The 25,475-nt window shown below is 49.0% G+C and overlaps 1 protein-coding gene across 1 annotated transcript; it reads left to right on the top strand.

The window, feature by feature from the left end:
- Positions 1–699: 699 nt before the first annotated feature.
- On the top strand, positions 700–24,422 carry RAB14 (RAB14, member RAS oncogene family). The gene is made up of 8 exons (XM_078865296.1): positions 700–909; positions 6,827–6,912; positions 9,007–9,060; positions 10,842–11,019; positions 11,814–11,880; positions 12,126–12,213; positions 12,961–12,991; positions 15,717–24,422. The coding sequence occupies exons 2-8, from the start codon at positions 6,861–6,863 to the stop codon at positions 15,892–15,894; spliced, it is 648 nt and encodes a 215-aa protein (XP_078721422.1). The 5' UTR covers positions 700–909; positions 6,827–6,860; the 3' UTR covers positions 15,895–24,422.
- Positions 24,423–25,475: the final 1,053 nt, after the last annotated feature.

The raw sequence follows: 25,475 nt of genomic DNA, 5'->3' as shown, positions 1-25,475 counted from the left end.
GCGTTTTCATTCGTTGGAAGGACATTTGGAGTACCTGGAGAAATCCCTCCACCAATGCGGGGATCCACACGTCGTAGACTAATGAACCCACTTGCTGTACTGACATCTCCTGGAAACCTCCACAAGAAGACAATAATTGTTTTTCATATCGCGTCGTTCGTGCAAATTGCATCTCAAAACGTTGCACATTTTGACCCGAACAAACATCTCAATATCCCAACAATAAAAAAAACACACGGGCATCTTAACAAAAGATACGAGAACACCACAGATAGCACGGTTACGTAAGTCGGCGTTGTGTGCCATTGCCCCTTAAGTTTGTGACGCAAAGCAATCCTCGGGGGGAAACTCATCTCGGGAGTTTTACGCAATCCGACCACCGACGGTGCGGAATCTAATCCGGCGAAGCACATTAAAAATAACTCAACAGCAGGTGACAAGTGGTGACGGGCAGGGCGACAAGGGGCGATTCGCCTCGACGACGCGGCGCGTTCCCGACGGCCGAGCGGTGCGGAACGCCGCGGATTGAAGAGGGCGCCTTGGGGCGGGGGGGCGGGGCCTTGGGGGCGGGGGGGCGGGGCGGGGCGGAGGGGTTGGCGGGCGGGGGGGGTGGGGGGGCGGGGCGGGGGGCGCCGACGATGGGCGGGAGGGGGGAGGGCGGGGGGCGGCCCCTGCCCAAGGCCGCGGGAAACCCCGTCTCGCACTTCCGCCATCTTGGCCGATCCGGAAGAAGCCGCGTCCCCGGGCCCAGCGCCTCGGCTCCTCCTCTTCGTCTCCTGCTCCTCTTCGCTACCTCCTCCTCCACCACCACCACCCTCCTCCTCCTCGCTAATTGCTCGTCAACCCAAATTAGCTCCTTCACTACCTCGTCGCCCTCGTCAGCTCCCTCTTCATCGTCCCTTTGGCCCGGTGAGCGCCGGTGCTGAGGTCAACTGCGCTGCGGCTGCGCGCCTCCCCAACCTCCCGTCTCGGGCTCTGGTTCACACCTCCTCATAGCTGCTGCTGCCGCTGCTGCTGTTGTTGCTGTCGTTTTTATTGCGACTTCAGTTTAATTTCTCGAGGTATTAGTAGCGGCAGCTAACGCTAAGCGTCGCGTTTTGAGGGTGTTTCTGTTTTTTTAAACATTTACAGGGCGTCGTGTTTCGCCGCCCTGTTTTTGTGTTGGAGCAGGCGGCCTCAGGCGTCTGACGGGCGCAGCTGCGGGCCTAGTGGTGGTGATGGTGGGGCACCTGGCGTGGGTCTCGGGGTCTGGGTTGTTGTTTGGCGACGGTGAACAACACGTTTGTTGACGCGCGCAGCTCGTATGGCCGGGGTTCTATCGCGAGGTTGTGCCGTTCGGCGTTCGTCTGGATTGATGAGTCGGGTTCGATGGGTTTATATTTGGTTCGTGTCGGGCTGGATTGTGATCCGGTTGGGGTCGAGTTCGGTTAGGTTGGGTCTGGGACTGGTTTAATTGGGACCAGGTTGAGGCCTCATTTGGTTCGGTTGTGCGGTGGGTTTTTTTGTCTGACTCAGTAAGGCCTCGTTAGGCCGGGCCTGGTTCGGTTGGGGCCCGGGTCTGGTTCGGTTTGGCCGGGCCCGGCTCGGTTAGGGCTCGGCTCGGTTGGGGCCCGGGTCTGGTTCGGTTTGGCCGGGCCCGGCTCGGTTAGGGCTCGGCTCGGTTAGGGCCCGGGTCTGGTTCGGTTTGGCCGGGTCCGGCTCGGTTTGGCCGTGCCCGGCTCGGTTAGGGCTCGGTTAGGGCCCCCCGGTTGGGTCGGTTTGGGCCGGCCCGGCTCTATTGGGGCCGCTTCGGTTGGGGCATTTTTGTCGGTTCAAGTTTGGTTCATTTTGTTTTTTGTCACATGGATGTTTCTTCTGTGCCCTTAGATTAGAGTCGTTGTGGTTCGTTTTGTCGGATCTGGCCCAGTTGGAGTGGGTCGTGTTTTGATGGGTTTAATGTTACACTATTTGCAGACTACTTCGTTGTGGACCGTATTTATCCGGTTTGGTTTTAGTCAATTTCTGTTTTATCTGGACAGAGTTGAGTCACTTTTAGTTGGGTCTGGTTGGTTCGGTCAGTACAGATTACATTAGAGTACGACTGGTTACATTTTAATAGGACTGGTTACAGGTCTGGTGCTAGTGGAAGTATTGTATCATCACGTTTGCTGAGCACAGGCTCACAGGCCTACAACGCAAAGCGGCCAGCATAACACAGCACTCTTGAGGGTGTAATAAATTGGGGTTGGCTATCCCTGGGTGGTAGGTGAACGGTATTGTGGTTATTCCTCCCAGAAGGCCTTGTGGCCGATGGGATGTGTAAGACAATACACTTATTTTTAATGTGGCGAGACACATGGGAAGGAGGCGTATTGTCTGCGTATGTATATCGTGGGCTACGATCAGGTTACCTAGTGGTTCAGGAAAGATAGGTTGCACCCTGAACAACCTGTTTCGCCACTTGTCGTACTCGGGGTAGAAGGCTTGTCCATGGAATGGGGGGGGGGTGTAACATGGGAAGGTGGTGATACTGGGTTATTACAGCAGTCATTCTCAGAGTTTAGCAAATTTAAAGAACAGCCCCATTTTTTATGGCCACGCAATGCAGCCATTTGTTTTTTTTTCTAGCACTGCCTGACAATGGTTGGCACACAGCTGGAGGTTAAAGGTAAAATGTTGGTTGGGTTGGTAACCCTGTGATCTGGCAAAAAAGTGACACCAGCCATGTTGTTGTCACATGAGAACGGGCGGTGATTGATCTTTCCGGTGCGATTTCAACTCTTCCCCCTTGTACAGTGGAATTTGGCTGAGGACTTGCGTGTTTATGGTGGGACCCAGTGGTTTTCGGTGTTGTTCTGTTTTCATTTTCATCAAAATGTGAGAGAAGTGGCAAGCACGTGATAACTGCTCCGTAGCTTAGTTTGTGATTCCCTACGTGTGTGTGTGTTTGAGCGAGCGTGTGTGTGCGCTATCCTAGTTGCATTTTGCCAGATGGTCTTTTGTGTAAACAGCTTCTCTGTGGCTGAGCACAGCATACCGCCCGTCATGCGGCCACTGTAATTAGATTTCTGTTTAGAGCGACACGCCCTGACAGTAGCTGCTGCCTCTTCTTCCTGCGCCATGGCGCCTTCAACAATGACTCAAACCGATTGTTTTAAGTTATTGCCTTGAAAAAGTATCAATAAACGGGCGCATCGGGTGACTGATCAGGTGACTCCGTGGAAACCGTTGGCTGAGCACGAAAAAACGCTCGCCTGAATGAAAGGTCCCACTCCAATCATCGCCGTGACCCCGTGGCCACTAACGACTTGACACACCGTGACTCTTGCAACACAATTGAAAATTATCTGTAAAGGTCGACTAGTGGCACCGCGTTTCCATCAAATTCCATCCACTTGACACCACCACCTCTTCCTCATCGTGCATGGATGTGTGTTCCTTTCACAAGCGCACTGCTACAAACCCAGCGACCCGAGTTCGATTTTCCCTCGTGGCCGATACCAATGATGAATATTTGAACCGGTCCTGGGCATCTCCTAGGTCGACTCGGCCTTAAATTAATGGCGAGTGATATCTGAACCAGGCCTGGGTCCTCGCATTCACCAACCCGCACTGACCTGCCTGGTGAAGTATGGTCAGACTACCCCTGTGACCGACGTGACATGAGGCTGCCTTCATCCAGCAGTGGATAATTAAAGGGCTGTAAATAAAGTTGTGAGCACTGCACCCTTTGAAATGGTGCCAATTGTATCAATTTTCATTGAACATAGCTTCCTCGTGCATTCTTCCTTGATGTGTAGTGATTGAATATCCTCGCGTACGTGGTTAATACGACTACATTTCGCCAAAGGCGATAAACACCACAAATGCCTGAGTGTGCAAGTTGTAACACCCATTTTCCACAATGTGCAGCTGATCTGTAATGTTGCCCAGGCCTTGTTTCCTGTGGATGTGAAATCCTTATCCATTGTTAAATAATTTAGTTTTTTCCCAGGTAACTTAAAGCGTCGCTAAAGAAAATGTACACACACACGCATCCTGCCATTTATGCTACAGTGTAACAGAACGTTTATTTTAAGACCCAATTCACATCTTAACATAGCCGACACATGTCACTTGGGCGATTTGTCTCATTGTTGGTATTGGAAATTATGGCAATTTTTGTTTCCAAATGTCTGGCACATAGCACATTTTTGGCCCTGTAATAGGTAGTTTTAAAAGTAGGGGAAATGTAACCTGGCTTTTGTGTTGTTGTGCTAAAGGCAGTGCTAGAAGTGAATGTTTTGTGTATGTGCTTTACAACACCGCCAATACGGTCTCCCTTGTTTACTTTGTGGGCGCTTAATTTAAAGCTCCACACCGCTGCTTTACCCAACCGTGGAGGCGTAGTATGCGAGTGTGCGGTCGCCAAAATCCGGGTCGGTGTCGGGAGCCCCCTCTCCGCTGTAGCCGCCCACTCGTGTTATGAGTGTCACTGCTGTCATGGTGCACTCTCACTCCGCAATTCCTCGCCTCGCCAAAACACGGCGAGGTGAACAGCTGTTACCGCAAGACATGACCCAAAAAAACAAACAGCGCCCGTAGCTACACACCTTGCCTGTTTTTCAGGCTTGTACGGCGTGCGCTTGAAGCTTAATTCATAAGAAAAATATTTAGTTTCGGACGTTTGTGAATTAAAATTTCATTCCAAGTTGCAGCATGTCGTTGAAATCATCCAGCAGTGTACAGCCCATTTATCAGTTCACTGCTGGATGAGAGCCTCATGCCATGCAGACAGTGAGAGAGTTACCTGACCGTAACTGCTTCACGTTGGGCAGTGTGGGTTGGTAAATGCCGCGGGTTTGGGGCGGTTACAAAACAGCAGTGGATTTTGCTGCACTGCCCCCTACTGCCCACAATGCCTATTACACTTGTTTTTTTAGCTTTGTGGTCGCTTGCCCCAAGCACCATGTAGGCCCAAATCTGCTTAGCTTCTGAGTGATCAGACAAATACCGTATGATTTGGCCATAGAACAAATGTATATTTTTCGCAAACTGCTTTGTCAGGCTGAAAAGTACGGACAAGCAAGGATTATGTGCGCGTGAAATAGAGCGCACACACAAGCGTGGCCAAGGACGTTTTGCTCGGAGGGATGTTGTCCGGTGGTGGAGATGAATGACGGCGATAGCCAAAGGAAGGAACATGCCCGAGAGGATGTCCATTGGAAAGAGGGAGCGATTCAATTGGCACGTGCTTATGTACATGGAAAGATGGTGAAATCGGAATCCGATGAGATATAAAGGCCTTTTTCACAAATGTCCAGTAGGGGCGGGTCAGAAAGTTACAATAGTAAACGATACAAAAACGAGTGCAAAATAGAGAAAAGGTGAGCAAGTCACTTCATAATTAAATATAAATAAAGTATATAGAGTACAGTGGTCCTGCGGTTAGCGATATTGAATGGTTCCACAAAAACCATCGATAATTGAAATTATTGTTAATGGAATATAGGAAATGCACGTTAAAGGCTTCATTTGTTCCAAGTCGATTGGAAGTTGACCTTTTTCACCCTAAAACATTTTATAATATTTAAGCACGCAATTTTATTGAATAAACGTAACAAGAACATGAAATCATGAATATTATTATAAACATGGATACATAATGAATAAATACAGCATTATATAAAAATTATTGCCTTCGGGTAAGAAGATGGATGGATTAATTTCTTGCTTAATTTGCACAATAATTATTTTTCTCACTCTCTCGTCTTTCTTCACCTTCAGTTTAGGGGCCATTTTTAGCGATCTTATTTAGCTTTTAAGTAAAAAAAACACGAAGTATTCAAGAGCTGTTTCCATAAGCAACGAACATCAAACATTGAAAGCGAGCAGCCAGTTGCTCTCCAAACGCTCAAAAGGGCCTCTTTGGTTGGCTGAGGTCTGCTGAGTCCTCTTAGGAGTGCTCCGATTGGCAGAAATTGGCAGCCTCGTGAAATTGTAAACATCGTTAATAGATACTCTTTGGTTATTTCGGTAAAGTCACGTAGGTATAAAATAAAAATAATCGCGATCAGCAGCAGACTGCTTTTCCACCTGATGACGGACGCTTGTGTTGCGCCCGAAACGTCGCGATTTATGTTTAATTTCTACCTACGTGACTTTACCGAAAGAACCAAAGAGTATGGATTCCTGCAGTCACGAAAGCTTCAAATCAAGATTGTTAATAGAGACAATGGGACCCCTATGGGAGGGCGGATCGTTAATCGAAATATCGTGAATCGATGGCAGCGTAAACCGAGTTCACTGTATGTACAATTCTCACATTTGATACTGCCACCTCCTGGTAGCCTCGCAGCACAGCAGGTTTGGGAGGTTGACAACTCTGTAATCAACCAGCCCTTGCCAGTGGCGGAGCTATTGAGCATGCGAGCAGTGCATCTTCACTTGAGAATCCATGGGCTGGAGGGACACAAGCGCCGGCTACGAAAAGAGTGGGGCCCCATTTCATTCCCTGCACCAAAGGCCATACCTACTATGCTACTCGCAAATTACTTATAATTATAATAACCAATAGCAACATTGCCCCCTACTGACAAACTAATGCAGACTTGCAGGCCGGTGCTGCGTCACCTTGTGCCGCACAGGGACCGCTGTCATCATTGGGTCTCCTGGCTACAAAAGAATAACAACTGAGCTTTGAAATGATTGAGATGAGATATAAGGCTCCCTGACATTTAATTCAAATTGTAATTGCTTTAAAAAAATGCAAATCTTTTATCAACTGCCTGGACCACACTGTTGTTCCCGCTGTTCACGCTGCATGTCGGGCTGAACTTTGTGTGCTTGTGAACTTGCTCTGCTTCAGGGTTGCAAGCGCCCCGTGCAAGCCAGGAGCAGTCATGGCCGCCGCTCCTTACAACTACTCGTACATCTTCAAGTACATCATCATCGGTGAGTGCTGTGCGGGCTGCCGCCGGCTCTGGCCTTATGGCGCCAGCGTTTATCGCACAGTAGGTCCCCCCCCCCCGCCTCTGTGTGATGATTAACTTTTGCCGCTGAGGTGCACGCGTTTCTCTAGGTGAGTAAACCGTGAGTGACTGCCTCTTGCTGTGCAAACAGGTGGCGATATTTAAACGGTGGGGTTCAAAAGTGACTCGTTTTCATCACTTTCGTTTCCCTTCTCTTTGGTTCTTTCGGTAAAAAATAATAAAAGTAAAAAAATATATAAAAATGAAATAAATTCAATCACGACGTTTCTGGCGCAACACAAGCGCTCGTCATCAGGTGGGACCACCACAGCCAGAAGCAACTGCTGGAATGGGTAAGAGAGCTGCAGTGAAACAAGACGCGATATAAATAAGAGGGGGGGGAGGAGATAAGGAGGGGGGGGGAGTTGCGTAGTGCGGGGCGCAGGGAGGTGGGAGGGCGGGAGAGCACACATGGCAGGGAAGCCGAAGATGCTGGAAATGCTGAAAACACCACCTCATAACGTAGTTATGGTTTTACCTGGTTTATAAACACTTTGGGCCGTGCTTCGTTCAAGTTTGGCTGTAGCTGAATTGAGCTGGCTTAAAGCCAGATTAAACTTGAGCCGGTTCTGAGCTGGTCCCATGCATGCTTAGGATTTTCATGAGTTGAGCCTGAGCCAAGCCATGGCTGGACCGCTCACTTGTATATCTTTGAAATGTACTCGCCGGCCAAGCCAGAGATGAGCCGTCACTAAGGATATGGCCCTTAAGTTTTGCAAGTAACTACGGATGAATGTCGCACGGAACATTTTCCTGGTTGCTGGTAGACTTGAGTAGGTGGCGTGTGACCAGTAAGCCATGGCCATAGTGAGAGGAGGTATACTGAATATTGCGTGCCTGGGTGTGGAAATATTTTCTGGGTTGCCTACCCAGACAGAGCTGTGTCAAGTTAATCCTTGCATATTCCTGAAAACTCGACAGTGATTTTGTCAAAGCGAGGCTCTGGTTGATTGGACTTGCTTCCCATCTTGCGCCATGCCGTTACCGACGCTTGTTTTTACGACGTAAAGTGCACGTGATTATTGTGATGTCACGCTCATTCAAAAGCAAGAAAATGCAGTTGTTTTTGTTGGGCGCAAGTCGCACATTAAATCGGGTTTAAAGCCCTCTGCCCCCTGGTAGGGGGAGCAGGAGCCAGCCTCTGGCGTCACGCCGCAACTTGGTGTATTTATAACACGCGGAAAAATTGCGGTGACTCATCACGACACGATTGAGTTATTTCTGCTGTTATTATTTCAGGGGAAGTGGGAAGGCGGAGGGGAGACGAGGCCGGTCGTGTTTGTCGCTCGTGTAAATTACAACAATCACGGACACACTTTCGGTAGCGCCTTCGCCGCTCGTTGCAGAGATTCGCGATGCGAGTCCCACCGCCGCCCTGGTTAACGCTGCGGGTGGAATAACCAGCAAGTGCCTCCGTGCCATTTGCTTCACAATGGCGATTCAAAGATCCTGCAACGTTATATGAAAGAGCGGGGCCACGTGTGCTGGTATCACGGTCTGAGTTAGCCTCCTTTGAAAAATGTATCCGCAGATTAATGAATTGGGATTGCACAAAGCAACATCGTCCCGTACTGCAAAACTACTGCAGACTGGGAAACAGTGCCTTTGTGATGGCCTTGCACAATAAGAATGGCACAAATACCAAATCTACTCTTGATTTAAACCGATCTGTGCACCACGCAGTCGCCTTGCATAAATCCGCAAATATGCCGTCGCCTTTAGTGCTGCTCCAGGCATTTTTGTAGGGCAGGCTTTGCCAGTGTGCGTCGTTGCTGACATTGCATCACCCTGGGTTAATTTGCATGATTAGCAGTCGACAGCGCTGGCAGTGATGTCATAGAGTGTGTGCATCGCACACTGTAAGATTATCTGGGGTGCGAGTCTTCAGTGAAAGGTGTCGTATAAATATTGGGCTGTAACGATTTGTTGAATGTAATTTATCCTTGCAATTCATGCTTCATGCATTGAACCGCGTGTGCCCTTGTCCCCCGTACCCCCCTCCTCCCGCACGTTCCAGGTGACATGGGAGTGGGGAAGTCCTGCTTGCTCCATCAGTTCACAGAGAAGAAATGTGAGTTCTGGGCTTAGCGATGGGATCACGAATGAGCACATGTAAACACATACCTTGGAGTTTATTCCCATCTCTTCAGGGCTACTAACATTTCATGTTGGCATGTAACTGACATCTCTATAGCAAGGGGAGTCAGAATGTGTCATGAACCTTGTGTGGGTAAAAGGAAAATGAATGGTGCCTTCTGTCAATGTTAAAAGTGATTTCCAGCTCGAATGAGCATTGCGTTGGTGCTAATTTATTGTTCGCAGCCCCAGACCCAGTGGTGTAAATTCCACATTCCTGTGGCAGAAGAGAGTCTATCCCTAGCAAAGCAATTGTTGACCTCCCCACAAACTGCTACTTATTTTATCAACTCCCTCGGGATGAGGGGCTGCGACAACCCCCAACCAGGATTTGAACTCGCAACCTACCGACTGTGAGCCACTCACTCTACCTTGAAGCCCCCTGACTTGTCCGACCTTCCACAAAACTCCCCTGACTGGCCGTTGACAAGATAAGAACAGTTTGATAACAACGTGAGTCTCCAGACTATTTTTCAGAAGCACCCCGCGTTATGCTGTTTGGCCCATTCCATCAATGAGTTTCATGTAGGCGGAGCACCCGGGGGAAACTCGCACGCACACGATGGTAGCACACGCGTAGCACACGCGTAGCACACGCGTAGCACGCGTAGCACACGCGTAGCACACGCGTAGCACACGCGTAGCACACGCGTAGCACACGCGTAGCACACGCGTAGCAATACGCACATAGGTTCGGGAATCCACTGCTGTACTGCCATCTGCTTGACATCTGTCAGCCCGAGCCTGGTATTCTCGTGTGCTTGTGTACATGTGTGATTGGATGTGTTAGTTTCTACTTGTACAAGACAAATGTAACTTGTATAAGCATCTATAAGGGCGCCGAGGTGGCTTGATGTTAGCTACCTCATCTGGTATGCAGGAGGTCGTGGGTTCAATCTCGACACTTGAGGCCTATATATTTGGAGTTTGCATGTTCTCCCCGTGGTCGCGTGGATTTTCTCCGGGTCCTCCGGTTTTTCCCTCCACATTTAGAAACATGTGTTTAGAGTATTTGCTTAAAATTTCCATACTATAAGCCACTTGGTTGAGCTATCATTTGTGACCAGCTCGCTTTTGAAAAAGAGCTACGTAGCTCAGTGGGCCTTACCTGGTGAAATAAAAAAGTTTTTTAAAATAGTTGACATGCTACCACAACTAAAGACGCTCGACATAGCTTTGCTTAAGACTAAAATAAGTAACGAAACATCGTTTTGAAAACCTATTTTAATACAACCAGCTGTAAAAATCCCTGGATGAAGATGCTAAAAAGGAATACATCCACATGTGTGCTTACGTGTGTTCGTAATCTGTGTGCAGTGGTTAGCGCACTGTGGTATGAACCTGCGTCCCGCGTTCGATTCTTGGTTGGCCAACATGAGTGACAAATATCTAAACCGATTCTGGGCCTCTCCTTGGTCAGCTCAGCCTTAAGTGAGTACCTCGTGTGGTGTGTATTTATCACCACTCGTGAGGCAAAGGCAGCTGGACGTGGTGCCGGCCACAAACCCCCCACGTGCGCCGTGTTGGCCTTCATAGTTGCTTGTGAACAGCACTTGCCCCCAACTGCCTGTATAGGCGATCCGGGGGCTATTTGCATTTTGTCTGCTTACGTACACGTGTGTACACGCGCACTCTTACGTGCGCGCTTGCATAAGTATGCTCGCTACATGCGCACGTGTGAACGTTTACCCTCCCGTGCGGCGCTCTCGCGTGCAGTCATGGCGGACTGTCCCCACACGATCGGCGTGGAGTTCGGCACGCGGATCATCGAGGTGTCCGGGCAGAAGGTGAAGCTGCAGATCTGGGACACGGCCGGCCAGGAGCGGTTCCGCGCCGTCACGCGCAGCTACTACCGCGGCGCCGCCGGCGCCCTCATGGTCTACGACATCACCAGGTACGAGGCGTTTGAGACGGTGCCCCCAAAGATGCCTTTATCGGATTTGATTGGAGCGGTTTGCTTCTAAGTCACAAATGTGTTTGGTGGCAAAGTCATTGTGGCAACTCTTTATGAGAAAATGGTAGTTAAAGAAGGTTTATTATCGTATGTTCGATAGAGAATGTTTTTGGGGGGAAAAAAGAAACGAATGTGATATGAAACAGCTGCAGAATATTAGAATAAATATGACGAGTGTCTATAATACAGTGTATTCACATGATGGATACTGCTCATGGCAGATATTTGGTGGTATTTGGCACCCAAAGTTGGTACTGAAACAATTCTCTTTGCTCATGAGCAAAGTGGGAGACAATAATTGTCATCATCGCCACTCACTGGAATTGCAGCCATCGTCACAGTCAGTGTCACCGCAGCTACCACCGCCACCATAATCCTTGCCATCAACAACATGCCACCATCAACACCATTATCGCCTTAACCACCATCGCAACTGTCACTAGACCATTGCTGCCATCATGTCCATCTTTACCAACATTGCCACCACTGCTTTCATCATCAACACCACTGCGTTGCTCATCGTTATTGACATCATTGTCATCACTATCACCGTTGTCGCCACAAAAGGTGACCACCGTCACCATTAAAATCGTATGATTGTTCTTTTTTATCGGCTAACAATAATGATCTGTATCTGCTGTCAAAAAATAGTGATGGTTGCGTATCCAGCTTGCCGCTGTGCCATTACGAGTGTGCCGGTAGCTTTTGGTTGTTGATGAGCGCCATCGTTGCAGGAGGAGCACCTACAACCACCTCAGCAGCTGGCTCACGGACGCTCGGAACCTCACCAACCCGAACACGGTACAGCATATGGCACACTCACCACCACTACTCACTTGCCAGCCACAAACCTATACAGCGCACACCACTACTCGCTCACCAACCCCAAAACTATACAGCGTACATCTCACACACACACCTCTCTCTCCCCTCGCCAGCCCCGAAATGATAAAGCATACACCACACTCAACCCTCAACTCCATTCAGATATCTCAGCAGTGCATGAACCCCACAACGGTGTGGATCTGGCTTCTCTGCCCGCCCAGGTGATCTTCCTCATCGGCAACAAGGCAGACCTGGAGGCGCAGAGGGACGTCACGTACGAGGAGGCGAAGCAGTTTGCGGAGGAGAATGGTGGGGAAGGGCCGCTCGGCCACAAGCGATTCGCCACGATCGGACACTTGCAATCGACACACCGCCTATCGTTTGCTCGGCCATCTATCTCATTCCGTTAGGCCGGGGGTTGTTTGCATAAAACAACTTGCGTGCGATGGATGCACTTAGCTCTTGTATATATTGGTGTCGGCTAAGGGAGATTCTTCACTCGGTGTTTTCCGCAACTGGCCGCAGTGCGTAAGTTGTCACTGAATATTGACAGGGTCGTGTGAAGCCTGCAGTAGGTGGCACATGACTAGTAGCCGCAGCCATCGTGAGAGGTACACCGTGTGTGGTGTTATGAGTGCGGAAATATTTCCTGGGTCCCTGACTCTGACGTTATTTGTTTTGGGGGAGAGGCAAAGTGCATAGCTGTTTAATGCTTGAAAGCAAACTCCTCATCAGAACTACCTGTTCCCTGTTGAATTGGAATTTGGACACAACTGTGTAATACTATAAACTCATTATAATCATGTATTGATGTTGCACCTCGTACAAGAATTAAACACGGCCCAGAGGGCCAACGGGATTCAGAAGCACATTGGAACAGAGCACTGCACACAGTAGCATTTACAAACTCAGAATCTAAAGTAGATTCCAAGACTAATCATCAACGTTATATAATGAACTAACACATTGAACAACTCCTGTATAGTGACATCCTTGTATGCAATGTAGTATTGGTTAATAGTGTCTCTGTGTGCTGTCTCCGTGTGGTCCTCGCAGGCCTGCTGTTCCTGGAAGCCAGCGCCAAGACGTAAGTGATGCCCTCACTTGGGGTTGTTTGCGAATGAGTATGAAGCGAGCTAGAATACTCCGGTTCATTTCAATGAATACCCAACCTAATAAACCTAACGACTGTTGTAGCTACACACACTCACCGTATTTCCCAATGCTGAGGATCTGGATTCGAATACGTGTGTTTTGGTCACCTGAGATTAAAGCAGACTATGTGCTGCTTGCAGCCAGAATTCCAAATTAAAAGGTTCTGCATCTCCCGACATGTGGGATAGCACAATTGGAATGTAATTTGGTTGAAAGGCATTTTCAAAGGACAGCCTGTGACATGACCGAGATATTTATCGACATGATAAAAGCTGTTTATAATTTTTCATTCCATTACTTGAAAAGAATGATATGCATTTCATAGGTCACCAATTCAATCTCCTGCCCCGCAGCAGTTGAAACAAGTTTTTTTTTATGCCTCCGCCAGCAGTATAAATGGGTGCACCGCAGTTGACGCAAATGTGTACATTTGTCAGACTGTCCATTCCTCAATCAGGGGACGATGGTCACTGCCCGAGACGTCAACCTAGGGCATCTGCAATTGTTTTGTGGTTGGGAAAATAATGGGTACTTCTACCTCTTCAAATACATCTGTTGAACGTGGAAGGGTAGGCCAAAGTACCCTGATTGGAAAGGCCATCTCGAGCTTCCTGTCGTGAGGAGGCCCTTAAAGCAGCAGTGGCATGAACAAAAAAAATGCAGAGCTGCACATTCATTTTTTTTACATCATAATTTGAAACACTACCTTTTAACACAACAATTTAAAGTGACAGCTTCTGTTACGTATGGTATTTTCGAGTAAGGTTGGTATTTTGAGCAGTGTGGTTGTGCTCCTGGAAGGTGATTATTTTACTCAAGGCACAATGATTATCAAATAGTTTTACAAAACGCCTTTCAAAAATGTCACACAGCGCCGAATTAAATCCCTGTAAACGCTCACGCAAGCACACACCTAAGCTCGTTTTGTAAGTGTCGGCATGCCCCTATTGGCCAAGTAAAAAAACTGTTCTTCATTGTTTACAATATTTTTTTAATTAATTGACCAAGCTCTTTCTAGTTCCACCCGTTGGCTCATCACCTCAACAGTGGGGACCTTAGCCCCAGTGGCATGTCGGTATGCGACCTTTACTTGAGTTCTGCTGGCAATGAGACCAGACAAAGGAGAGAAGGCCACCTCATTCAAACTGAATGATATTTTTCAGCCGGCAGGACTCACCGTTCACTCCAAACATAGTTGTTGATCGAGCGACAAACCCTCTCCTTTGTAGGTTCATATACAGTGTAATACCTCCTCTTGAAATACACATTTGTTTACCTAACACGGCTGATTCCTCAGTAAAATTGGACAGCAAGTTGTAAAAAGACACTCAAATCAGACCCCCGTGGTGTCAAGTGCAGTCTCCAACTCTTCTCCACTGTCTCTCTGTCTATGCTATGAGGAAGGGCATTGCCCGAAACGTCTCCAATTTTCTATTTTTTTATTTTTAAGGCCACGATATTCAGTTTTTTGTAATAGATTGCGACCATCGGGGGAGATGAGGAGACGACCCGAACATCGCAGATTCCTTTAGTTTTTCTGCAGTGGTATTTGTGATGGTTCCTTGGGCTCGGAATGTCACAATTTTACATTTGCGTCAGAAGCTTTATGTAGCACGCATGACGACACTAGTGTGTTGCGTTCAAGCGGCTTAAAGGAAGATGCACCTCAAAGAAACAACACTTTCACACATACGTTTTTATGCTGCGTCTCCCAAGTTTCCAGCTTTGTATTGGAGAGACTAATGCTTGAGAATAACAGCCAGGATCTGTTTGTCACTGCACACTGCGGTAGTCTTGTCCTACGGCTGATGTGGAAGCAGAGCAACAACCACGTCGGGAGGAGCAGCAGCAGCAGAGTGTATCGTCGCTGTGATGTCTTCTGAGATTGTGCAGTCCCAGAAGTTTGTCTGATGGGATGTGTAAAAAAAAATTGTGGAAGGACAGGAATGGGAAGGCGGCCGATTGGCTGTGTATTAATATTATTGAGACAGGACGGTCTTTTACAAATGAGATGGCACTGCCTGAAAGAGGAAAACGTAGTATTAGACGGTGTTTGGAGCAATACACCTCCGTCGCAGCAGAGAGGAAGCGTAATCGATGAATGCGTCGAGCGTGCACCACTTCCTGCACTGTATCGGACATTTATGTTCCTCAGAATGGACGGCAGAGTGGAGTGGTCTTACTAGTCGTATGTATTGACAACACCTCTAAAAGTGAATGTTACGTTTTTTCATAATCAACTAAACTTGTGCATATCTATGAAATAGACAGCTATTTGTTGCTTGAGTTACATCGTTTTTAACGCTTTGACACGAGGTTAACGGTGTTAACGCGTGAGCTCTGTCTGTAACTTGTCGTCACGATAACTCGCGTAAAGATGACCTGATTGCTCTTAGGGACCCTGCAGAGAACCGGCCAAATAGTGTCACCCAACACTTTCAGAAGCAAACCAGTGCTGGAAAGGACTTTGTGCAGTTATGCAAATGCACGGCGACCCCCTGGGCTTCTGTACTTATAGTAAATATATCCGAGGAAAATCACACGTTTAGAAGTATGCACCATTTGCCTTCGCTGTTTGATAGATTGTAGAGTGTTAACGTTTTCACGCTGTCTTTGCACCCCCCCCCTCCCACGCACCCCACCACCGCCTGTCCCAGGGGCGACAACGTTGAGGAGGCCTTCTTAGAGACGGCAAAGAAGATCTACCAGAACATCCAGGACGGAAGCCTGGACCTGAACGCGGCCGAGTCAGGCGTGCAGCATAAGCCGGCCACACCACAGCCCGGCCGCCTCGCCAGCGACGCTCAGCCTGCTAAGGACAGCTGCTCCTGCTAGGCCGGAGCTCCCCGCCCCTCCTCGCACTCGCCCTGGTCCCTGACTCCCACTCGCCCTGGCCCCTGACTCCCACTCGCCCTGGCCCCTGACTCCCACTCGTCCTGCCACGCCCCCCCCACTCCCCCAGATCAACCCGGGCCCACCCAGCCGCCCGGGACCAACGCTAGCTGCTCACACGCCACCTCCGCCATGCCCCCCCTCCACCTGCCAGGCTTCAACGTGCATTCCATATCACCTCGGCATCTCTGGCCTCCCCACCCACCTCCGGTCTTCATCTCATTCCCCACTGTCTCCTCTGTGCTTCACTTCATCATTTCATACGTCACCCGGTAGGCTATGTCCTACCAGCCCTGCTTCAAGGCCACGGAGGGACGTGCCTTGTGCGCGTCACCTACCGCGCTCTGGTCACCCGCTCTTCCTTCCTCCTCCCTGCCTCACTTCTCCCCGTTGTGCCCCTGACTCAAACAGCAGCTCCGTCTTCTTCCTGTGTGCGAGGGCTGAAGGGACCACGGCTGGTTGTTGCTTGTCGGGGAGCTTTAATTTCCCCCTCCTCGTTCCATTTCCGTGGTAGACCAACTCCCGCTGTTGCGTGTTCGCGTGCACACGCGTATCGGGATTGACGACAAGCGGCCGACTTTTATTTTCGTCCTTTTATCCGCGGCACGGCACTGCCGTCCGTCCCATCTGACCGACTCGCCAGCCGTGTACTCCCTCTCCTCCGCTCGTGGTGTCTTGCACCAGCGCTCGTCTGCCAACACGCCGGCGCTACCGCACGAGCGTTGCCAGCGTCAGACCTTGTGCGGGTACGGGCGGCAGTTGCCGGTTCTGCGAGGTGACCGAGCCAGTGGGGGTTGGGGGGGAGTCATCGCTGCTGTGTGCTGCGCATGTACATTACCGCCCCGGGTGAAAGTTACTGTGGCGACTGAGTGTTTGCTTTCTGGGGTGGGTACCCCTTTGGCGTGTGGCTGCGAGGTGGAAGAGTGTTTGTTGGTTAGCACCTTTGAAGCGAGTGGCTCGGCCACTGGGGGGGGTAGACCACACACGTATGTTGTACGCTAGCTGTACTAAAGAGCGTTAACTGCTTGCAATATGCTTGGCGCGGCGCGACACGTTTTAAATGAGTCCAAAATAATAGTACCGTTATTTTTCCGTTGTTGCACTGGAGGTGGTCTTGATGATTTGTATTTTTGTTTTTATTTTTTTGTTTAAATTTTTTTGGTGTTGTGTGTATTTTGTTTTTTCTCTCTCTCACCGTGCTCTGCTTTTAAAAAAAAAAGAAAATGCATTACGAATCTGCGAGAGGCATTGTGCAGAGGGAGGAGGGTGAACTCCGTGTCTGCGGCGGCAGCACCACCGCTGGAGCGATGCCCTGCGTATACCGGGGCCTGTCTTGTCCGTCGCCGTGTGGGGCCGGCCGTTACGGGTTTGACGTTGCGCCATCCCCGACCGCCGCCGCCGCCGATGTAAAATTTACTCAAAACACTACGGCGCGGTTCACTTCCGCCCACGGCGCGTTGCCGTGGGCATCTCTCGAGTTCCCGAGCGCTGGGTGACTTCTTGCTCCCCACCACCTCCACCACTCCGTGTAATTGAGTCTAGTTCGAGCAATCCACTATTTTGTGAAGATTGATTGGCAGTCCCCTCGTCTAATGGCACTGCCTTGTGAGCACTTCAATCGGCCTGGTTTTTGTGAAGTTTTGCGAGTCTCGATAGATCTATAATGTAAACTCCGCATGAGGCTCTGTTGTTCAAAGAAGGCTTCGCATGGCAACATCGCGTTTACAGCATAAAAGTCACACCTTTTGCTTCCTGTGTACTGTTGTCAAGTAAAAAAAAATTGCACACACGCACGACCGGCGGTCAAAAAGTTCTGAGATCCACACTGTCGAGACCAGAAATGAAATGCGGCCAAAAGCTGAAATGTTACAATTGTGCAGAAGGGCAAAGCAACATTTATAGAACATTTGCCAAGCAATAGCCAGCTCTCGTCAACCAGCCACTCGTCATCTCTCTCTACCCATAATTGTAACGAACTGGCCAATCGGCAGCGAGTACGAGCCCCACCTATAAGCCCACCACCCCATACTGTGCCAGACCTCCCCTTGTCAATGTGACCCTCGCTATTCAGTTTTGGTGTCCCCAGCTCATGCACCGCGCCCACCGTGCAAACGCCAGGGATCTATTGTTCAAGAGCCGGCCTTCACAGGCTTAACTTGCAAGTTGAGGTGGAATTTATAGGTGGAGAAGGTTGGTAAATTAAATTACAATACGGAAATAAAATTAATATATATCGACCAATCTTTATCATCTGGTTTCGATTCTTTAGACTTTTTGACGGCCTCGTTCGCAAGCGTGCTGCTCTTTATTGGATAATTGGATAGCTTTGGTCGCCCTGTTACCCCCTCTCCTGGTCCCCCCCCCCCTTTGTCTTTCTGTTCCCGGGTTACAGTGTCTTAAGATTTGCACCCGTGTACCACTGTACAAAACTTGAGGCGTGTTCCGCTGTACATTGTTATCTTTTAAGGAAGAGGTCTATAGTAGAACGATAATGACGATTATATTCATAACGATTCCTTCGTAATTTCCCATGACCCCACATGTTTTGAGTTGGAACAGACCGTGCATATATATGACACGTGCCCTGAAGGTGATTAGACCTGTGCCTGTTTTGTGTTTCTCTGCGACTTTATGAATTAAACCAGGAATTATATTTAGCGCATATTTGTATAAAATGCAATCTACAGGGAGGCGCGGTTGTGTGTTCCCCTCCTCGGGTCCTTTTGGCTATCGTTAAACGCCGGAGCTGATGTCACACTAAAGAGTGGTGGTGGGGGGGACATCGGTTTGAGTCCACACCGTTGTGTGTGTGCGCCACACTCGGAACGGCGCACGCGAGCCCAGGCGGTCGTGTCCATGGTATGGCGCTTCAAACACCCGACAGTGGAGTGGAAAACACGAAATGAAAAGGTCGTACTTTGAAATAAGATGGTCGTGTTGCGTTGCGTTTCTGTCTGTGCTTCATGTTGATGTGAATTGCTCTGTGTGACATTGAGAGTTAGTCCTTTATAAATTCCGGAAGATTACATTGTTCAGAGGTAGAGGTTAGTAGGGCAGCGGAGCACACGGGTCACCCAATACGAGCCCTAACCAACCATCCAGACACGCTCGAGCTCCAACCCCAGCGACGAGTCGACAAGGCATCGATGTGTTGATCAAAGTAATTTATTACGCTCGTGTTATCCGCATCGTACCGTGTTTGCAAGCAATCATTTTTTTCCTGCGACGAAGGTTGTACGTAGCGCGCTCATGTGACCCCTGCAGCCGCTCGAGGTGCTCCATTCACCGCAAAATTACCCCCAAAACTATTCCGAAAGCACCACCCAGAATCGTGACGAGTCTCTTTTTTAAGTTTGATAGAAACTAATGCTCGCCTACCGATGCAACACGAGTAGTCGCCTTGGCTCACTCGCAACCTCACCAGGCGTGGCCCTTCACACACATCGAGGCCACCGGACCGTGGTGCTGGTCCCGATCCGATTCCCACCGCTGGCTCTTCACACCGTCCCATATTATCACTCTCTTTACTTTTTGGTGTTCACACCTCTTGCATGCGCGAGGTGGTTTTTTATCGTGCAAAACACGACCGCTCTGGAGAATCGTGGCGCAGCCAATCGATAGCTGCCCATGTTTAAGCGCTGTCGGTCATTATCGTTCCGTGGTTGCGCAACGTCTGTCACCATTGCTGTGTCACGCGAACAATGATGATTGATTGTTGCTGATGCTGCTTTATTATTCAGAGCAGCAGTAATTCGCCATGGCAGATCCTGATTTAATAGCAGTGGCTTCGCGCCTTTGCACCCCCCCCCCTCCTCTCATCCCCGGTGGTGATTCGTACAAGAACGGTGGCGTTTTACATTAACGCGTGATTACGACACAGGCTGCGAGGAACGGGCCGTGTCGTGGGGGTGCACGGCACGTTCCACAGTGGTGGGGGTGGGGGGGGGTTAAATGCTGCAAGATGTTTGGGTGGTTGGGAGAGACGGGAACTCATTTGTCTCGTGAGAATGAAAAAACGAGCGTGGTATGTAAACGCATAAGGGCTCGGGACGTCACTGGGGCTCAAGAGGGCCATCGCCACCCTGCCCCAAATTAACTTGTGCAGGAAGAAACTCGTTGATGGAGCACCCGAAAGTCGTCAGGCTCGCCGAGTTTGCCCCCCTTTTCCCCTCCCACCGATGGTTGGTGATGGAGACCTTTGTACTCGTTACAATAACTGACAATAATGAAAGTTCGTCGAAGTTGAGCTACCCATTTTACCAATATTTTTCCCATTGCACAACCGAGCCGTGGCGAGCCAGCGCAGCTCAGGAGGGGCCAGGTTTTTCCACTGCAGCAACCGAGCTGTGCCGATGACGGTATGGTTCACCGCTGGGCATGGTCCTGCTTGGATTCGAGACAAGATTTAGGTGTGTTGTGGGGCCAGATTATCACGGGTTGGTTCTGGCTTAGCCTGGCAAAAAACCAGTGGAAAATTACCCGATCGTTTTGGCCCCATGCTGGTGTGGCTTTGTTGCGCTAGTGGACAATGGGTATTACGTCTCGGTGGGGTCTTGCCTGGTTCTAAGTACATTTCACACGCGGGCTTTACGCCCCATGCTGATGCCACCAAAACTCGCACGGGTGTCTGCGCCCTGGGATCTCGTTAAAGCTTTGGCTCCTCGTTCTGAAGGAGACAGGACCCCGCAGTTGTTTTTGTCCCCGAACAAGGCAATGGCTGAACAGGTCGGGGCTGGAGCCGTGGGCCCAAGCCTCGTATTGGGCTGGTCATCGTGCCCAGGGCCAATGTTCGCTCGCATAAAAACCAGTGACGTCGTTTTCGAGCGGTCAGGCGGTCCAATAGCACTGGCTCATGGGCGCAAGGGTATCAAAGGAGGGGAGGGGGGGCTATTGGACAGGGAGATGGTGGTCGGGGCTCATTTAATTATTTTCACCAGGGCCCGTTCCACGACGCGACATTACTGCATAAAATCGATCGAGTTGACTTCAGTTTGCCATCTTAAGCAGAGACAAAACCCCCCACTTTTATGCAACCGGTCACAGTAAAACAGCCTTGGTTCTGAGCATGTTAAGCCGCTTGTTTAGCTGTGTCAGGGCTTTGATTTAGTCTGGTTTTGGGATGTGTTCAAGTTAGAGTCACGGTTCGTGGCTATTGATCTAACCTGAAGTTGTGCTGAATTTTCCCAGAGATCTGCCCTGGACAACTCAACTCAGCCTTCATGTCAGGGTCAGGGCTGTAGCTGGAGTTGTCACCCTGGCATGGTTCATGACAACGGTCATGGGGGATTTTGGGGGGTTTTAAAGAACATCTTTTAAAAACATCGGATTTAAGCTCATTAAATATTGCTGAAGTCGTCGCTCATGGGGCATTAGCTTGCCTCTGGTGTCGGCAGTACTTGGCCGCATTAGATCGGGAGGGAGAGGCGATGTGTATAGACGCTGCCATTTCTGTCAACACGAGACTTAAAACACTGCTTTGATGGACATGTGCACAGGAGGCTGCCCTGCCGACCACCGGTCCTTCGGGAGCAGAGGGGCAAAGGTGAAACGTTTTGGCGATGGGGTTAATTGGGAGTACTCCCCGTCTCTTCCAAGACATCTTGGTCCGTGTGGAAGAGTTGGCCGATTACCCTCCTGGAGGAGCTCTCGATTGGAGGCCCCTAGGGCCAGGAGTGACACTAGCAAGTGATGCACCTCGATGTATCAATCATCTACACTGCAAGTTTGGCAACTTTGTCAGCGAAAGCGACGAATTTCCTCCGGTCCCTCCCTTTGATGAGGCGGGGTGGGTCCACACCTGGGCGACCAGGTGGTTGCACGTCTCGGCGCAACCGGGTCGCTAATATGTGGACGTCTGGTTGTGGGTACGTCCACACACGAGCAACGATTGAGTTGCGCGCAGCCATGATCCGCTCGGCGAACGCACCCGCCTCGCCTACGATCAGTTCATGATAAGTTGACAGTGACCGGGGGAGTCGAACATGAACCCTCAGTTCCCGTGCGTTCACGTGGGTCACACTGCGCAATGCACCAGGCCCGGTCTCTTTTTTTAGACGGTTCGTTGGTACTTAATGATATTTAGGGACGGTATACATATATAAATATTTACATATACACGTATGCTTTGCTGTAGGTCTATAGGTCCCGTATATAACACGTGACGCCACCTCCTTGTATGGTAATGACGCTGGTTTTCTCTGTGTTTGACACGACATAATTTGGCTTTCTGTAATTAAATCCCCTTTCGTTGCTGTTACGCTTAAGTGCATCGAATGATTCTACATAAATTTTCTCTTGATTTGTAAATAAATAATAAACCACATACGAGAGTGCTTCTTGGGGAAGGAGTTGTCCCTGTTTCTGTGTGCATTGGGAGTGTGTCATCATCTCTACCACAACCAGGCATTGTTGTCACCAACTACTCTTATCACCATCATTGTCATCATCTGTACCATCACCGTCATCCCACAACAACAGCCATCGATATTATCACCACCACCATCTACTACCACCATGATATCGCTGTACTTACCACAAGTCCACGACCTTCGCCGTGATCACGAGCATCTCGACCACAACCGCTGCCATCATCATATACCATCACCATTTCTACCAAAAGCACCACCACCGCCATGCACATATTCTACCACCACTAATAGTGCTCTTACAACCACCACAATCATTTCCCATCATCGCCCCCATCATCATCAACCACCGCCATCGTGACACGTGGACTCTTCGAAGGTTATACGTATCCAGGAGGGGGAGTTGATGTCATGCACAGTATGACCCTGATCTTCAATCAGCAGCGTCTACCTCCGCTTAACACATTCCTGCGGAGGGAGCTGGTAGGAACGTTGGGTTGCTCGGTCAATGGCCAGGGTCAACGGCGGCGTGGTGTATCCTGCAAATATGCCCGATTGTGAGAGCGGGCACAAGCCGGCGTGAGTAGGTTCAACGTTGAGTTTTATAAGGGCACCACGTGGTGACCAGCCCCTCCCCACCCAGCCCCCACCCAGCCCCCACCCCAGCCCCTCAATCGCGGGGCCACAAACAAAGGTTGTAGCACCCACCCTCACCACAGCTGCCTTTCACAGGCCAGAGGGCAGGAGTTGAACCATAAAAAGATAAGAACACCCACCCTCCCGCCAACGGACGGAAGGGTCAGTCATAAAAACACACACTTGCCCCCCCCCCCCCCAACGAAAGAGAACACAGGCGTTTCGCTTTGGTTAACTTTTTCATGTTTCTTCTAATAACGAAAATCCAAAACTTAGCGACAAAGCTTAAGCGAACATTATCGATCTTCACACTCACTCCAATTAAAAACCAGGCTACAATCTACACCAGTGGATCATGACTCCTCATTTATTAATTCAATACTAATGTTATTGTTACCTTTAATAATTTTCTACGCGACCTGACCGAAGCATCAAAGAATAATTATGGCAGTCAGGGTCGTTCCTAAGCCAAAACGAATTCCCTAGCCTCGGAATATCAGATAATAATAACTCGAGAACAAACAGCACAAACCCAGGCTACAGGCAGTGAAACGAAGGTTAGCAAAGCCTATGAAAATACGTGGTAATAATGCTAAATCACCAATCTTGAATAAAACACAAACCAAATAATAAGTACGAGTAGTAGACAAAGGGTCATCTAGAAGAATTAAAGGCGAAATAAGTCAGTCATACCTAACCAAGATGGAATGTACTCCATAGAGAAAAAGCCTCCCAAACGCCTTTGTCTTCCCACAGCATGGATAGCAAGATTTGCACACACAAGCAAAGAACATCTCCCCATTAAAAAAATCATCAAACCTCGATGGAAATACCGTGAACCCGGCTACAACAAACGTTGAATCACTTACAATCAAAATTACAATAATGCTATAAGAAGTATAAGTGAGTCTCATATTTAACTTCCAAACAGAAAACGGAAAATTTGGAAGTTGTGTGGGACAAAGTAACAGCCGTCGCGAGGAAGACCCCCCCCCCCTTTCAGGTTACTTATCGTTAACCTGAGAGAATGTCGTGTTAGACCTGTTCCTTTGCCATAGAACCTTGTCCACGAATTAAAGTTTGGCCAGAGATTTTAATCTTCCGTAAAAAGGCACGCCCACCGTCGTGGCTCATCGAGTGATAAGACATTTCGTTGAATATATAATCTTGCCGATGAATCTATTGACGTATACTTTGTCTTTAGGGTATGCTAATTTATTTTATTGCCTTTCGTATGAATATCATTACTTACCTGTTTTAAAGACTCTCCATCGCCGTCTAAGCTCGCCTTGCGCTGTGGAATTAATGATATGTGCGGTTGCCAATGTGAAACAACGCAATCCTTGATGGTTATCTATACTGCTCGCGGAAGAAAATTTCCCCGATGGTACAGTGGATAATGCCAAGCATGAGAGTTTGCATGTTAGAGTGTCATGTTTTTGTTTAGAATTAAAATTGCTTAACACAGAATAGTTTGAGTGTTTCTTTCTTAAGTTCATGCATAACAATGTTATTGGTAAGAACTGTATCTTGCGTTGAGATATGAATTTGGAGACCTAACATAACACATTAGGATATAACCAATAAATGTTTAAGCAAGAATCATTGTTATATCCCGATTGATACTACTCTAGGCAGCGAAGCTAAGCCCAATTATCATAACTGCACACATTAACATAAGCGCAAGCTTTAGCATAAATTAATACGGTTATTGAATATTTATGCGCATAATTACATAAATAAGCATACTTTATGAGATTTACGCATTTTTTGAATCTTCCTTTACTTTTTATTCTTTTTTAATCAAATTTTCACAACCCGACATATACAACACTCCCCACCCAGCCCCTCCCTTCCCACCCAGCCCCTCCCTGCACGACGCACGGACGGACACAATATTCCCCTGTGTGCTGGTGTAACCAGGAGGTTCCTACCAGTATTAAGTCAGGTGGTAGCATATCGTCATAATACCATATTATTTTGTATTCACTTCGATATGTTTCTCCCCAAGTCATCCCCATTGTGCCATCGATGTCTTGCCACGAAATGAGCCGTTTGGACATCTCACGGAGCAATGCGTGTATGGTGAACTTCTTTCGCGCCGTACATAGCCAACCGTGCTCATCGGATGTGCGGGGGAAGGACAACAAGCGGGACCCGTCGTGTTAGACAACGTCGCGTACATCTTCCCCGCTGCTCTGTTAACTCAGCTCATTATCTCCCCCGCCGGGGGGCGATAAACATTTACAGTACAGTACATTGTAGGGAAGTCAGCGGTGGATACCCGATGCGTGAGACTCGCTCGCACCACAAGAATGTGGCACGTGGACCACTGGCCAAGGTCTGTAAAGAGTAGCTGAGCACCAATGCCTCAGTGCGTGATTTGAGGAGGAAATCGCATTGACTTTGACCGGTCATCAGTGAGCTACACATCGTCACAGACCGCGCGCGACGTGGAACATTCACGACCGATGCGTTTTGTTCGGCGTGATGTCCGACGTTGCACTCCACGTCCCGAGATCT

Source organism: Lampetra fluviatilis, chromosome 20 (assembly GCF_964198595.1).
Source record: "Lampetra fluviatilis chromosome 20, kcLamFluv1.1, whole genome shotgun sequence".
Classification (NCBI taxonomy): Eukaryota; Metazoa; Chordata; class Hyperoartia; order Petromyzontiformes; family Petromyzontidae; genus Lampetra; species Lampetra fluviatilis.
This window is presented reverse-complemented; position numbering and strand designations above follow the sequence as displayed.

Coding starts and splice junctions, on each gene's coding strand:
- RAB14 (XM_078865296.1), top strand. CDS start 6,861: ATGGCCGCCGCTCCTTACAACTACTCGTACATCTTCAAGTACATCATC. Junction 9,061..10,841: donor TCAGTTCACAGAGAAGAAAT/GTGAGTTCTGGG, acceptor TCTCGCGTGCAG/TCATGGCGGACTGTCCCCAC. Junction 12,992..15,716: donor CTGGAAGCCAGCGCCAAGAC/GTAAGTGATGCC, acceptor CGCCTGTCCCAG/GGGCGACAACGTTGAGGAGG.